Source organism: Apaloderma vittatum, unplaced genomic scaffold (assembly GCF_000703405.1).
Source record: "Apaloderma vittatum isolate BGI_N311 unplaced genomic scaffold, ASM70340v1 scaffold832, whole genome shotgun sequence".
Lineage (NCBI taxonomy): Eukaryota > Metazoa > Chordata > Aves > Trogoniformes > Trogonidae > Apaloderma > Apaloderma vittatum.
The window spans coordinates 22114-36811 of NW_009701682.1; the positions used below are offsets into that span (position 1 = coordinate 22114).

The 14698-nt window shown below is 43.2% G+C and overlaps 1 protein-coding gene across 1 annotated transcript; it reads right to left on the reverse strand.

The window, feature by feature from the left end:
* Window positions 1-1719: 1719 nt before the first annotated feature.
* On the reverse strand, window positions 1720-14023 carry LOC104268530 (mitochondrial ornithine transporter 1-like). The gene is made up of 6 exons (XM_009879220.1): window positions 13912-14023; window positions 9057-9315; window positions 4822-4959; window positions 4332-4501; window positions 3160-3318; window positions 1720-1844 (listed from the first exon to the last, which is right to left on the reverse strand). Exons 1-6 carry the CDS (start codon window positions 13964-13966, stop codon window positions 1720-1722), a joined length of 906 nt encoding a protein of 301 aa, XP_009877522.1. The 5' UTR covers window positions 13967-14023.
* Between the last annotated feature and the right edge of the window lie 675 nt (window positions 14024-14698).

Sequence of the window (14698 nt, forward strand, 5' to 3'; positions counted from 1 at the left end):
ACAGTGCAAGGGAGCAGCCAGTTAAGTGCACCCTGGCTCCAGTGCATGAGGCAGTAGGCAGTGAGATACTTTCACCTACGCCTAAAGCTTTTTCCTGGTTTTGGGATCTGACAGGGAAGGTGTAACGTGTGCAAAACTGAGCTGTTCCAGTGGTGACTGTTGTCAGTCATGGACAGATCGTGGTTGCTGTAAGTTGCTACTCTCTGCGTAGCCCTGGTGATCCTGGTGGGTCAAGGAGCTTGTTCTGTGCCTTCCACAAGAGTGGGTTGTCACTTACAGCATGTTTTTCCTGTTTTTGGGATCTGACAGGGAAGGTGTAACGTGCAAAACTGAGCTGTTCCAGTGGTGACTGTTGTCAGTCATGGACAGATCGTGGTTGCTGTAAGTTGCTACTCTCTGCGTAGCCCTGGTGATCCTGGTGGGTCAAGGAGCTTGTTCTGTGCCTTCCACAAGAGTGGGTTGTCACTTACAGCATGCAGATGACATCCCTCTGGACAATTTCAGGCCTGAGGCATGAATTATTAAGCTTGGAGACCTTCTCCCAGGACAAACAGTAGCTGCTGCTTAAAATGCAGAGCACGCTTGTAAAAAAAACAAAACTATTCTACTTCAAGAATGAAAGCAGCACCTAGAAAAAGGTGTTTCTACATCATTTTGGTTGACACTAACTGTGTGTTTAATTAAGTAGTGTGAGGAAGCAGGCATGCCCTCTAGGCCTGAAGGTGATACTAACTCTCCAGTCACATGAGCTGAAGAGACACGCTGAGTGGCATGACTCCAACCCAAGTCAGAGAGACATGGTGTCAGTTGTCATTAAGTTGGTTCTGGCTTTCTGCTCCTCTTCAGCTTCCTGTCCTTCAAGCACATGGGCTAATTCATAGCAAGGTGACCCAAACGGGAGCCTGCACAAAGTTACAATTGAATGCTCAGTGCTGGCAGCTATTTCCAGCACTCTGCCTTACATTAAGTGTTTAATTCAGTGGAACTTATTATACTCCAGCACTTTTGGAAAAGATTTAGAAAATAACAAAATGCTCCATGGACTCCTTAAACCCTGTAACCATATGTTTTTCTCTCAAATGCAGGACTATATCAAGCTCCAAGTCATACAAGGTACAGAATGAACACTTCCAACTTTTATAAGCCTGTTCACTGGGACAGAGTACACAAGTCACACACCAACTGCCCTGGCCTTGGGAAATCACAGGGTGGAAGGGAGCTGGAGAAAGGCTGGAATCTTAACGGAGAGGTATGCATAGGTCAGCCACACTCAGCAAGATTAGACAGGACTGCTGTTACTTTGCCAGATGTGCCAGCAACAACCCGGGAAGTTCATCACCACAGCAGAGATTTTAAAACAGTGCTTCTCCTTAAAGAAATTACAGCCTACTGCTGCATCTTTCTTACATTAAACCCAGCAGGTCAACATAAGTCTTTTTAGCACCATCACAGGTCAAGAAAATACATTTATGACATGCAATGTACCTAGTGCAGAATCTGCAAGATGGAAATAGTTCTGCTGGTCCAATTCAAGCAGCGTGTACACCTCTCTATAAAATCACCTGAATTTAAAAGATTAAAAATCCTAAACTGGAGTTGAGTACCTAAAATTAGGTCACTGATTTGGCCCTGCTCAGACCACACTGTGATCTACAGGTTTTCGATTGTTTATTTAAATGATCTTCAGACAACCTTTAGTTCTCCATCTGTGAGAAGGTATCAGTACGAATCTATTTGTTTCATCATAAGTTTCCGGCTGTACTCGTAGGCAAGGAACAGTGCCCCGTTGGCCAGGAATGCACGGATCATAGTTGGCTTAAGTCCAGAATACAAGGCAAGTACACCTGGAAATTAAATCAGAGCCAGTTAGCAATTTACCAAAATTGCCTTGCTGTACGAACCACTGTGCTTTTACCTTCAAAAGACACTGAAGTGATGCTTCTGCTTAGAGGGGCACGCACACACACACACAGAGCTGAACTTCATGGTGCAGCTGCTAGTGCCAGTGTTACTGGATATTGATATAGAATCATAGAATGTTTTAGGATGGAAGAGACCTCTAAAGGCCATCTAGTCCAACCCCTCTGCAGTGAGCAGGGACATCTTTAACTAGATCAGGTTGCTCAGAGCCCTATCAAGCCTGACCTTGAATGTCTCCAGGGATGGGGCCTCCACCACCTCTCTGGGACACCTGTGCCAGTTTCACCATCCTCATTGTAAAAAGCCTCTTTGTTGTATCTAGTGTAACTCTACACCATTGCCTCTTGTCTTACTGCAACACACCCTGCTAAAAAGGTTGTGTCTATAGATTGCCTTTAAGTACTGAAAGGCTGTAATAAGGTCTCCCTGGAGCCTTCTCATCTCCAGGCTGAACAAGCTCGACTCTCTCAGCCTGTACTTTGTAGGAGAGCCCTCTGATCATTTTTGTGGCCCTCCTCTGGACCTCCTCCAACAGGTCCATGTCTTTCAGTTCAGCCACTTCAGTGCTTATGTTAGAATCCTATCTCAGGTATGACAGGGTCTTCAGAAGGTTACCTTGGTCACCTGAGGATACAGTTCTGAGCAGCTGTACCCCAGCTGGCCAGGGGACAGAAAGAACAGGAGGACAATCTTGGAGCAGTGCCCCAAGTCAGACTCCTGCTCTGATGAGTACCCTTCCTAGCAACAGGGCCAGGATTCATACGTGCAGGATTCTTCTGAAGTGCCTGGCCTAGGCCTCTTTCAGAGAGGCAGATGGCCTAAGCTGCCAGGCTAGAGAGGACTGATCAAACAGCCCTCAATCAGCCATATTTTAACTTCTAGAGGTGAAGAAAAAGTCTGTACTGAACTTCACTGGTTCCTTCAGTTTTCACATATAGGTTTGGTCATGGGTAATGGAGTTCATTCCTTTATCTGCTTTTAATGCACAATGAGCTTTTAATAGCTTCAAGTGAATTGTTTCCTGAACCAAGTGGTATGGCAGTTGCAGTATGTCTCAATTTCTAGATTTTAAGCTTTCCAGACTATGCAAAGCATCACTAACTCTGTTCTTTAGAAACAGTTATTGTCTGTCTCTAATACATTATCAGTGGATGAGATTTCTTAGGCAATTTTTGGTATTGGGGTGTACAGATCTCCACCTGCAGCCCTAGAGATTCAGCTGATGTGCCACATACTCACCTTCAGTTCTCACAACAGTTACAAATGTGCCCATGAAGCCTGTCTGTTTTCCAGCCATTGAAAGAACTTGAATTCTAGATTTGATACAGTCCACAGGATACACAGCAATCCACAGACAGCTGCCTCCAAAACCTCCGCTTAATAGCAAAGGAATGGGACCTAAAATGAAGAAATAAGCTTTTACACACACCACAAAATATCCACCAACATAAACATCGCATTAGTTCATCTATAGAAATTAAACAGAACACAGAGGAACCTGCTTATGACAAAAGAGCTTTTTCTGCTCCCCCACCAACCTTTTAAGTTAATTTTAAGCCACTGGTACATTGCATGTCTAACCAGAAGCTCAAAGGTTATAAGGAGTGCCTCTTAGATTACTGGCTATGCTAAAAAAAACGTATTTTGGAATTATGTTTTGACTGTATTAGCTAGATTAACTCCTTTGAAACCTGTAATCACTTTCCAAGGCTAATTGTGAAAGAGTAACATCACTAATCGCTTGTACAGAGATTTATTTGGTACGGTGAAGTTACTTCATGATCAGTCATTTTTCATGATGCAACCTGATTTTGTGTTTCTCATTAAATGTTTTTAAACATTTTGCAACAACAGAGACTAGAATGCTTGCAGCTGAAATCCTAACTCTCAGCAAGACAAGTTATTACTGTTCGGTCTTTCAGCAGAGAAATCTTTACTCTGGCATCTCCTCATTTTTTCATGTCTCATTTTCAATCTCCGTGTTCTCTTACTACCTTGGATATTTTCATTTAACGGCCAGCATACATTTCAGCATACACCTGAACACACCGTTCAAGAGAATACAGCAAAAAACTTCAAAATCACTCTAAACTGCTGCTGAAATGAAATGGTTCAGAGTTGTTTTATGCTGTAGACTCAGATATTTAAGCAAGTCTGTAGTACTACTGTTAGCTCACCGTATTTATTCTCCCTATTATAATATACCCCGCTCCACTGGAAAGTGGTCCCTTCAATAATCCATTGCTTCATATACACAAAAATGCAGACCTCCATATTTTGTACATCCAGTTTCCATCATTCTACATGTATTTTTACAACTGCTTTGCATCATTATGCAAAGATATATCCCCCCCCTCCCATGTGTCCCCTGGGACAACATGCTAAAATTCACTTGGAAAGAGGCAGCATACCTAATTCATCTTTTGATCTCCCAGAAGCAAAGAATGTCCGGCTCAATTCATAACCTCCAAAGAAGAAGAAATAGCCTGGGACTTCCCGCAGCAAAGTGCTTGACAGGCCACGGTAAAATCCAAGGGGACCATCCTTTTGAATAACACCCTTCACTACTGACCAAACTGTACTGATAGAGAGGTTGATCCAGTTAGTGATGTTTAATAGCCAGGTAACGGCTGTTACAGCAGGGTACAAAACAACAGGCAACCGCAGCGACAATTTTAAGAGTTAGACCCCTTATGCAGACAACAGAATTCGAGTACGACTTGGAACAAGATCGTGCTTTCACTGACATGCAGCTTTACCAACACCTGAAAGGTCTCCAGGCTGCAAACCCTCCCAGCCACAACTCGTCTCTGGTTAGCAGTGCACTGAGCCAATGCAGAATTAAAAACAGTAAATACATGTAAAACGGTTTCAGAGATACCGGGCCGGTTGTATACTTACTTACGTCCCTGGATTATCTTTCCCGTCAACTGCATTTCGTGCATGGCCTGCAGCCGGCACTTCACCAGCTCTGTGGGGCAGAGGACAAGGGTGGCGAAGGCGGAGGCGAAGGAGCCTGCAGCAGCATTCTGCAGATCGCTGCAAGAGAGAAACTGCAGAAGGTATTTGGGCACTCACCTTCAGCGCAGTGGAGCCACTGCACCAGTGACCAGCTTCCTGAACTGATGCTCTAAGTATGTGAAGAATTGACATGCTGTCTTGGAGGAGAGAGTCTCAAGGGAAAAGGGGAGTTATCTGAACTAGGGAGATGAAACGCCTAGCTCATCCTGCCTTCATATACAACTCAAATGCATCCTTTTGACATTGAAGAAGATACATTGCAGCCTTTAGCCTTTTTGCTATACCTAAGCAACTGCAGCAGAATAAACACTATATTGGTTGGGCTAGATGATCTTCAGAGATCCCTCCCAAGCCCTATTGTTTTGTGATTCTGTGAAATTCCCCCTTTCCTGGCTTTTATAAAGACTTCATAGAAGAACCATAGAATCATAGACTTCATAAAGAATTACAGAATCATTCAGGTTGGAAAAGACCCTTGGGATCATCGAGTCCAACCATCAACCCTACTCTACAAAGCTCACCCCTAAACCAGATCCCCCAACACCACATCTAAACGATCTTTGAACACATCCAGGGATGGTGACTCAGCCACCTCCCTTTCCACAGACTTGTTTTACTGTGCCACTTCTGGGTACTAATTATGTCCTCAAAGAGAACAGAAGAAATAACCACCACATACAGATGTGTTTTCAAATTCAACTTACCAGTATTAGTACGAGTTTTCAGTGGAAGGTGCTAGAAATCTGAAAGCAAGGCATAACAGACCACTGTAATCTTTGTATGGATGTGCTGCTGTGAATGCAACCATGTGAATCACAGACAGGACAGATGAACATAAATCTCAGCACTGGAAAATAAAACAGTGCTGCCATCTGCAGTGACTCACAGTATTCCAAAACTCGGGCTTACTTTGCAGTTATTCTACACATCACAAAGTCTGAGCTGCTACACTGCCAGGACTCAAAAGGCTGGCACTCCAGGATCAGACTGCTTTATGATACACTTTAAAGGCTTTCCTACAGACACAGGTGTGTTGGACAAGAGCTGCACAACAGCACAGAACAAGTGGAGCTTCTCTCTTCAGAACCTCAGGAGTCAGCACAGCTGAGACTGACCTTGCTGCTGCACCGAGATCCTTTCCATACATGGGAGATGTTTGCCCCATGCCCAGCAGTTTTGTGTATCTGCAGTATCAGAGACTAAAGCTACAACTTTACACCTTACAGAAGTGTAATGGAACTAAAGTTGCGACATGAAGCAAAGCTCGTGACACTCAGATTATGGCAGTGACAAGAACTGTCAAAGTGGAAAAAATCAGTAACTGCTTGCAGAGCAGCAACTGAATACAAACTGGGCACAGAGTGGGTTGAGAGTAGCCCTGAAGAGAAGGACTTGGGGGTGTTGATAGACAAGAAGCTCAACATGAGCCGGCAGTGTGCTCATGCAGCCCGGAAGGCCAACGGCATCCTGGTATGCATCAAGAGGAGTGTGGCCAGCAGGTCAAGAGAGGTGATTCTCCCCTTTTACTCTGCTCCCCTCCTCGAATACTGCGTTCAGTTCTGGTGTCCCCACTGTAAGAGGGACATAGATCTGTTGGAATGAGTTCAGAGGAGGGCCACAAAGATGATCCAGGGGCTGGAGCACCTCTGCTACAAGGACAGCATGTGGGAGCTGGGATTGTTCAGTCTTGAAAAGAGAAGACTCTCGGGGGACCTTAAAACTGCCTTCCAAGGGAACCTACAGGAAGGCTGAGGAGAGACTTTTTACAAAAGTGTCCACCGATAGGACAAGGGGAAATGGATTTAAGTTAAAGGAGAATAGATTTAGACTGAATCTCCAGAAAAAATTCTTCAGTACACGGGTGGAAAGACTCTGGACTAAATTGTCCAGACAAGTTGTGGCTGCCCCCTCCCTGGAGGTGTTCAAGGCCAGGTTAGATGGGGCCTTGAGTAACCTGATCTAGTTAAGGGCATCCCTGCCCATGGCAGGCAGGTTGGATTAGATGATCTCTAAGGTCTCTTCCCACCTAAACCATTCTGTGATTCTAGGAATAATATGCAGTAAATAAGAAATGCAACATTGTTCACACAACCCTCTCATAGCACGCAAAGCTTTGTGTAAGAGGGATCCGAAATGCAACCCACTAAAGCTCAAGACAGAGCAAGGAAGAGTTAAAAACACGGTATGTGGCTGAGCCCTGCAGTCATTAAGCTATGAGCTAGAGCAAGGCAATAAGGTTACACACTGAGAATTAGGGTAAGAAAATAAGGAAGAGGTGCCTTCTTCTGTGCACTAAAGCGTGCACAGGATCATTCCTCCTTCAGGAACATAAAAAAACCCCACAACAGATGCTATCAGACAAAAAGAATTCTGACATATGTACATAAAGGACTACATGTAGCCATAAATCCAATCTTTTCTATTTTTGCCTGCTTGCTGATGTTTAATTCTACATAGAAAAATTCAAACAGACCCATTGTTTAGGCTTTGGTCTTTAACATAGTGGACCTCACTGCAGAAGTAATAAGCCTTGAATCCTGTTCAAGTTCCCTCTCAACTCAAAATGCCTAATTCAGTATTTTTTCTCAATGGGAGAGTTTTAATCACATATCACAGGAGCAAGCATCCTCTACTGTTACATTGCTGCTGCTTCTATAAAAGGCATTTATCTTGTTTTTTCAAAAGAAAATAACCTGCTGAAGATGACTAGTCACGTACCGAGAAAGTCAAACTGAGGTGAACACAGATTATAGTTCTTAGTTTAGACTTTGGCACAGAACAAGATCAGTTTGGTTTGACTAAATAGATACTGAAGAAAACAAATGAAATATAGCATTTGTCTCTTTTCATTCAGTTGTCTCAGTTTAGGCTTTGTCATGGAATTAAATTACACTTTGTTGGACTAAATGGAGTTAAAAGATAAATGAAATTTAGTACTTTTCTCTCTGTTTGGTTTTTTTGGATTCATGCATCAGTGGCATGTATTCCTTTAACCAGAAAAAAGAGCTGTTTTGTAACTGTCCTTCTAACTGGTTTGCGAGGCTTCAGCCACAGACCAGGGTGTCCCTAAACACAGGCAAGCTAGGCAAGCTTATTTCAAAGTCATTTAAAGGTATGACTGAAAAGGTAGCTCACAGAAGCAACCCCAAACTATTATAGCTGATATTGAAAAATCTCAAGCATTACAAAATAATGAAGAAGAGAGAAGCAGTTACTTGCATACAGGTAAGAAAAATGACCAGGTTCACCTCAGTTTGTCACTTCACGCCATTTTCTTCTTCAGGCTAAAAGAGTTACCACAGATTTTAAACAGCAAAAGTAATAAAGGTGACTATAGTTCTCTACTTGTTGTGTCTGGAGGTTAGCCATCTTGTTGGAGTTTCTTCTCCCCTACAGCACACTGCAAAGGCTTCTTCACTCTTCCACAATAAGAATGGGTGGAGACATCCTGGACAGGCCACATGGGCACCATTGCAGCCCATGTCAATACAGTTCTCTCACCTCAAAAGATGCCCCCACAAGGATCCAGGTGAAACGATCAAGGGAGCAGCAGCAAGGGAGAAATCTTTCAGGTAAACTTAAATCCTTTAGTGTTTTCCCCTAGCACAGCCATGCAATCACACTACTTACTCTTCAATCAACAATGTATTAAACAGCCACACCCCACCCAAAAAGTACCATGACCTGACCAAGCCAAGAAGGGTTAGACGTCAGAGGCACTTCCTATTGCTACACATCTAAACTACACTCCTAGTCTGTACCCTGCTCCAAAGATTGGAGTAGTAAGTCTACATATATTGTTTTAAAGTTTTCTGAGCTACCTTCCCTGCATACACTGTAAACATGCTGTTTCAGTCACTTCAAGAGATGATCCTACAACCTCTGTAAGTCTGTGATTATCTAAACGAGCCAACTGCAGCGGCAAGTAGATGGCTCTGATGTAGTTAAGACACCATATCCTAGCACAAATGTCTATATTCCAAAACTTACTACACTGCATAATGGCAGAGGGAGGCCGGGGACATCAGTTGCACCCTGACAATACAGTATTTGCAAGTAGCAGTTGCATGGTTATTTATTTATTTTAAAATACGAAACAGTTTTCTATTACTAACCTGAGCTTTGTTTTCCTGTCTACTCCAACAATTCTTCTCACAATTTGCTGGCAAAATCCATAGCACATGAACAGAACGGAGTTCTCTGCAATGTTGGCTACAAGTGCTGGCGTGGTTCCCTTGTAGAAGCCTCGAAACCCCACTTGCTTATAGGTTTTCACAAAACAGTCAACAATTCCTTTGTACATGTCGGGGAATGTCTGCATCTTCACCTTGGCGGTGTCAAAGGGCTGGCCAGTCACCACGCACGCTGTCCCACCTGAACAAGATGTAGAAGTGAAAAGGGTGCCTGAAGGTTATCACAACTGAAACACCTTTACACAAACGGCCCTATTAGGAAAAGCATACAGAAAGCAAAGACCATGGAATCATAGAATGTGTTGGGCTGGAAGGGGCCTTTAAATGTCATGAATTAATTCTCTGCAGGAAAAGACAAGTCCACTGATTTTAGCCCAATGACATCAATTGTCAGCAGTGAATTTAGCTACCTGAAGCGGAAAAAAAAAACCCAACAAAAAAAAATAGGCATAAGAGCAGTAACAGCTCAACTCTTATTAAACATTTCTTTACCTTACTAAAAGCAAGCATCTAAATGGAGCAGTTCACTTACATAAAAGGGTACTGAATTAGAGGTATCATTCTGCAATTAGGTCACTCATGTTAATGAGTCAAGCAATATTTTCCCTTGCTTGTTAATGCAGCAGTTCACAAGCCATCTGATTCTACATCCCAGAAACAACAAGAAACTGAAAGATTTGTAATCAAGTGAGACAAAGATTCCCCCAGGACAAGAGGAATACTGCTGAGAGAGTGCTCAAGCTGATGAAGCACTATAAATTGGTAACAATAGACTCAAACTCTTTACTTCAAAACTCCAGATGATTCTTATTTACATTTATTCCCACACACCGGAAGAAAGTGTCCAGGATAAGCTGCAAAAGGGCAAAAGGGTAAAGTTTCTCAATGCCTTATCTCTTCCAAACTGAACGGCAAGGTCAATACCCCGAAAACTTGCGAGATATTTCCATCAGTATCACCAATAACCACTTTGCCCGCAGCGCAGTCTTCTTCCACAACATCTAACTCAATTCAGCAGTCTGCAGAAAGGGCTAACGCTACACTTTTTCAGTAAGAAACGCCAGCATGCACTGAGAGCAATCTATTAGGGGCCAATAGCTAAGAGGAAGCATGACAGGTGTATCCTTTATAAATCTTATGGTTTTACTCTTTTAGCAAGAGAGAAGAACTATCCTAAACCAGAAGCTGACCTTTAACCAAAGCACAGTTGCTACGCATATACCTTAAAGAGGGCAAGTTATCAAGATGTTTTTTCAGCTATGAAAGGGAAATAACTATCTGTAAATGCAGATAATGTAAAGAAACTGAAATAGAAACAGATGCTGTTGACTGTGAACAGCTGCTCCAAGAAGAGAAAGGGCTCTCCTTATAGTCTTACTAGAGGTGGCATGAGCAGCCCACTTAAACTATCGCAAGGAACTTTATAAGCCTTAATACCTAAATTATTAAAGAAAAACAGTAATTCTTCCAGCCAACAGTAAAGTGTCTAAAAAAACCAAACAACAAACCCAAAACAAATCAGAAAAACAAGAAAAAGTCAATTCTGCTCGAATGTTTAGACAAGTGTCGTCCTAAAAACAACACAGGAACAGTGGAGTGCTTAGAGGTTGCTCAGATCCTAGGCAAAGGACTATGACTCACAAGCAGCTAAATGACTTATTCTTGTTCAGAATTTACTTGCTGTACTGGGATACAGGATAGCTAGGATAGGGTTAATTTTCACTGGAGGCTGGGAGGTGGGCACAGCTGGGGTAGCTAAACCAAACCAGCCACTAGCCAAGGGGATATTCGATACCATCATGCTCCGGGTATATAGAGGGAGCTGATCGGGATGAGGGTCTCTCTCTCTCCACCTCTCCATCTGAGAGCTTGGTGAGACCTCCGCGTTACATATTACTCGCATTATATCTGGTTAAACACTACTGCTATTTCGCTGTTATTGTTATCATTTCTGTTTCATCATTAAAACAAATTGTTTTTATCTCAACCCCACGAGGCTCCGCCTACTGCTCCTTCTCGGAAATCTAGCAGAGGGAGCAACCTCGTGGTTCCTTTGTCTCTCCCTGCCGGTCAGTGGGCTTGAACCAACACTTGCCACAGTATGTCACCACTTACCAGCCAGTCATGACTATACATGGAGAGGTAGGTATAACCAGGTTATGTGTTTGCTGGAGGAACTAGCTGTTTTCCTTGTTAAACACACTTTCTAAAGGATGTGGAGACGTGTAACACAGAAACGAGCACTGCCAATGAATATAGGCAATACAAAGCCAGTGTGTGGAAAGACTATGGAAAATAAATACTAGAGGAACAGTAAAACAATCTATTACAACAGAAAGAGCAAAAAAACCCAACCAAAATCCACAGCAAATCAAAACAAAACAACAACAAAAAACACACCCAAGAACAGTGATTTTGGATCACGGTGAAAAAGATCTCAATTCCTTCACCTTATCTGAGGGAAGGAAGAACTATACCAGAGAAGAAAACAGTACAATTAGTTCTAAGGCACTCTACACTCTACTGTCAAAAACCACGCAAACCTCAAGCACGCACACCCTGTTAGCCCGAATGTTGCCATGGAATAGTATCACCAAGCAATGCTGTCCTGGGTTTAGCTAAAAACCCAGTCCTGTTCAGCGATTTTTACTTTTAGGTTTCAGTCTCTTCTAAAAGGCTGCACTTTCTGAAGTCAGCAGCATGTTTCTGCAGACAGTGTGTGCTACTGGCAGTGATAACACCTGATGTTACAGTTACTGCCTGGGACTGGGATGCAGACAGGCTCTTGCTGATACTTGTTCCTACAGAGACCAAGGCCACTGCTGGCTCTTGTGTGCCACACTGGGGGTGCCGGGTAGTAAGAGGGGTCACAAGGAAGTAAAAGGTTGCACCTCCAGGGGTTAATAGACAGGACAGGTGACCAACGAGAGTATTCCATCCCATATACGTCACATTTAGTATAAACTGAGTGATCATGAGAGTTCTCTTTTCCTCTTTTCCTCTTTTCTGGAATGACCAGTGTCCGAGGAGGACTCCATCTGACCTCCTGCTTTTGATCCGGATCCTGAGTTCCCGAATCCAGCTCCTGCCATCGCTGATCCTGGGGCTGCCCCAGTGCCTCCTGCTCTGCAGCACCAGTGGGCACTGACATCAGGGGGGTGGGGGGGGGGGAGTCGGGATTTATGAAATACTATCTATAGTTGTATATAGTTCTTTACTTTTATCATTCCACTATTGTTTCTATTATTGTTTCATTAAAGCCGTTCTAGTTTTCTTTTTTCTTCTCTAACCTGAAAGTCTCTCTGCCTCATTCCCTTTCTCCTCCCATTTAGGGGGGGAAGAGGGGGTTAGAGAGCTTCTGTCCGTGTTAGTGGCTGGCCCAGCCCTAACCCACGACAAATGCTTTTCTAGACTAACGCCAGTTTCCAGCTCCTGTAGCAGCAGATGAAACACACCAGGCTTCAAGTCAGAGAGGCAACTTCCTAAGCCCGAGTGCTCCACTGCTCTGGATGTCAACAGCAGCATTTCCGAACTAAAGCATCAGGAAGGAAAGCAATTGTACTTCCCATTTAAGCACCTGGGAACATCCACAAAGCCACCAAGGACTGCACAGATACTAAGTTGCTACTTTGAGAAATAGAGCAGATACAGCAGCTGCTCTTTACTGAGGCCCCAAACACCAAGGAGAAAGAACAGACTAACTGAAACATTTTTTCTAAGGCAATGAAAGAATAATAGCAAGAACACTTCTCCTCTCTGCAAGGGAAGGGAAGGGAAGTGTTGTCTGGTCAATAACCCATTTTGCAAAGGCTAATAAAGCAAGTATTCACTGGGCAAAATGTGGTGACAAACAACATGCTTTATGAAGGTGTCACACTGGACTCACGTTATCTGTAACCCCTTGCTTTCTCACTGCACTAAGGTTAGCTCTACTGTGACAAATGACCTCAGATAACTACCCTTGAATGCACTTAACACCACTAATACTGTCATATTCACAGCATTAACACTATCATAAAAAGACTGACTGTAATAGCTACTTCACGGGAAAGAAAGAACATGAAATCATTTAAACTGCTTACAAAAATGTATTAGACAAGTCTTTCCTTTCACCTTTTCTGTATAAACCCTGTCAGTTTAGAAATGTCAAGACAAGCCCTTTTCCCTGGTAGAGTTAAAATCTGACTCAGCCCTGAGCCATGATGTACCAATAGGGTAATGGCAGCAAGACAACACAACTGTTTCCACGTTTGTGACAGTCACAACTGGTCCAGCAAAACTTAAAAGCACAGACTAGAGCAAAATGGAAGTGAATTCATCATCACCAGTCTGAGCTTCCCAGCTTCTAAAGGTTCACACTGTGGGGTTGTCTGAGCCAGTAACCCCCCAGATAGCCTCCTGCCCGTTCCAACTAGAAAGGTTTCCTGTGTCAAAAGCAGCACCTCAGTCACTTACAGACAGTTTGGGTTCATTTCGAACCTCTACTTCTGGCCGACTCTTAAGCTCATATAAGCGTGAAAACTAACACTGAAATTCAGATCTTCTTCTGGAGCTTTAAACAAGCGCTACACCTTCACTGCCTGGCAAGCACTTGTCCAGGAAGGTGTGATAATGATGAAGTTACAATGCTGGCTTCAGTTAGCTGCTTCCTCTCCATACCCTTAAAATATAGAAGGTAAGGCTTTTTATAGCAACAGGGATACTGCTTTTACACTTGTCAAAGGTATTAAAATTGTCCCTCAGAAGATTTGTGCAATTAAGTTCTCTCCAGCATTACCTGCAGCTCCTGCTGTGAGGTCAATAGCAGCCTGAAGAGCGGAGTTGATCTTCATGCTTCACACCTGCTTATCGGTTACTTCAGAGTGAAGTCTCCCACTTCCTGGCAGATGCTGAGATACTTGTCTCCTGAGTTAAGAGAAAGATGAAGCATACATGATTTACAGAAATAACAGACAGGCAAAAGCATCACACAAATGCTTTTACTTCCACTCTTCCATTTCGTGTGTTCTAAACCGCTTAGAGACAGAAGATGCTTGTCCCCAGAACTGAGACATAGCATACTTGCATTTTGACTGACTAGTCTGGCCACATTAGGCAAGTCCTCTGGAGTACCACTGCCTAGCTTCAGAGTACTTGGGATTTCCAGCTTCTAGTCTTCCTGGATCTCTCAAATGAGAGCAAAGAATACCTACAGGTAACAGTGGTGATCATTACCTTGCTATTGATTATAGAAGCATAGTCTCCCATCGGGTGTCTAAGGCTAGCTAGCAGGAATATTTCCCTCTCCCCATCTCAACTCCCCACCTATAAAGCAAAACAATTGCTCTCCTCGTGGTGAACAGCAGCTAAGAAAATTGTATTCTCAATGATACAGTCACACTACCTATTCATAATTGGCTCTCAGAAGATACGAGTAGAAAGTAAATGAACATGAACTGTGTCTGGTTGTCATGTTCCCAGTTGTAAGTCCACCCCACACCAGCATATTATAAATAAGAATTACATCTCATCTCTCAGGAAGGCAGCTGGAAAGCAGAAATACAAAGGCGACACTTTCAAATAAG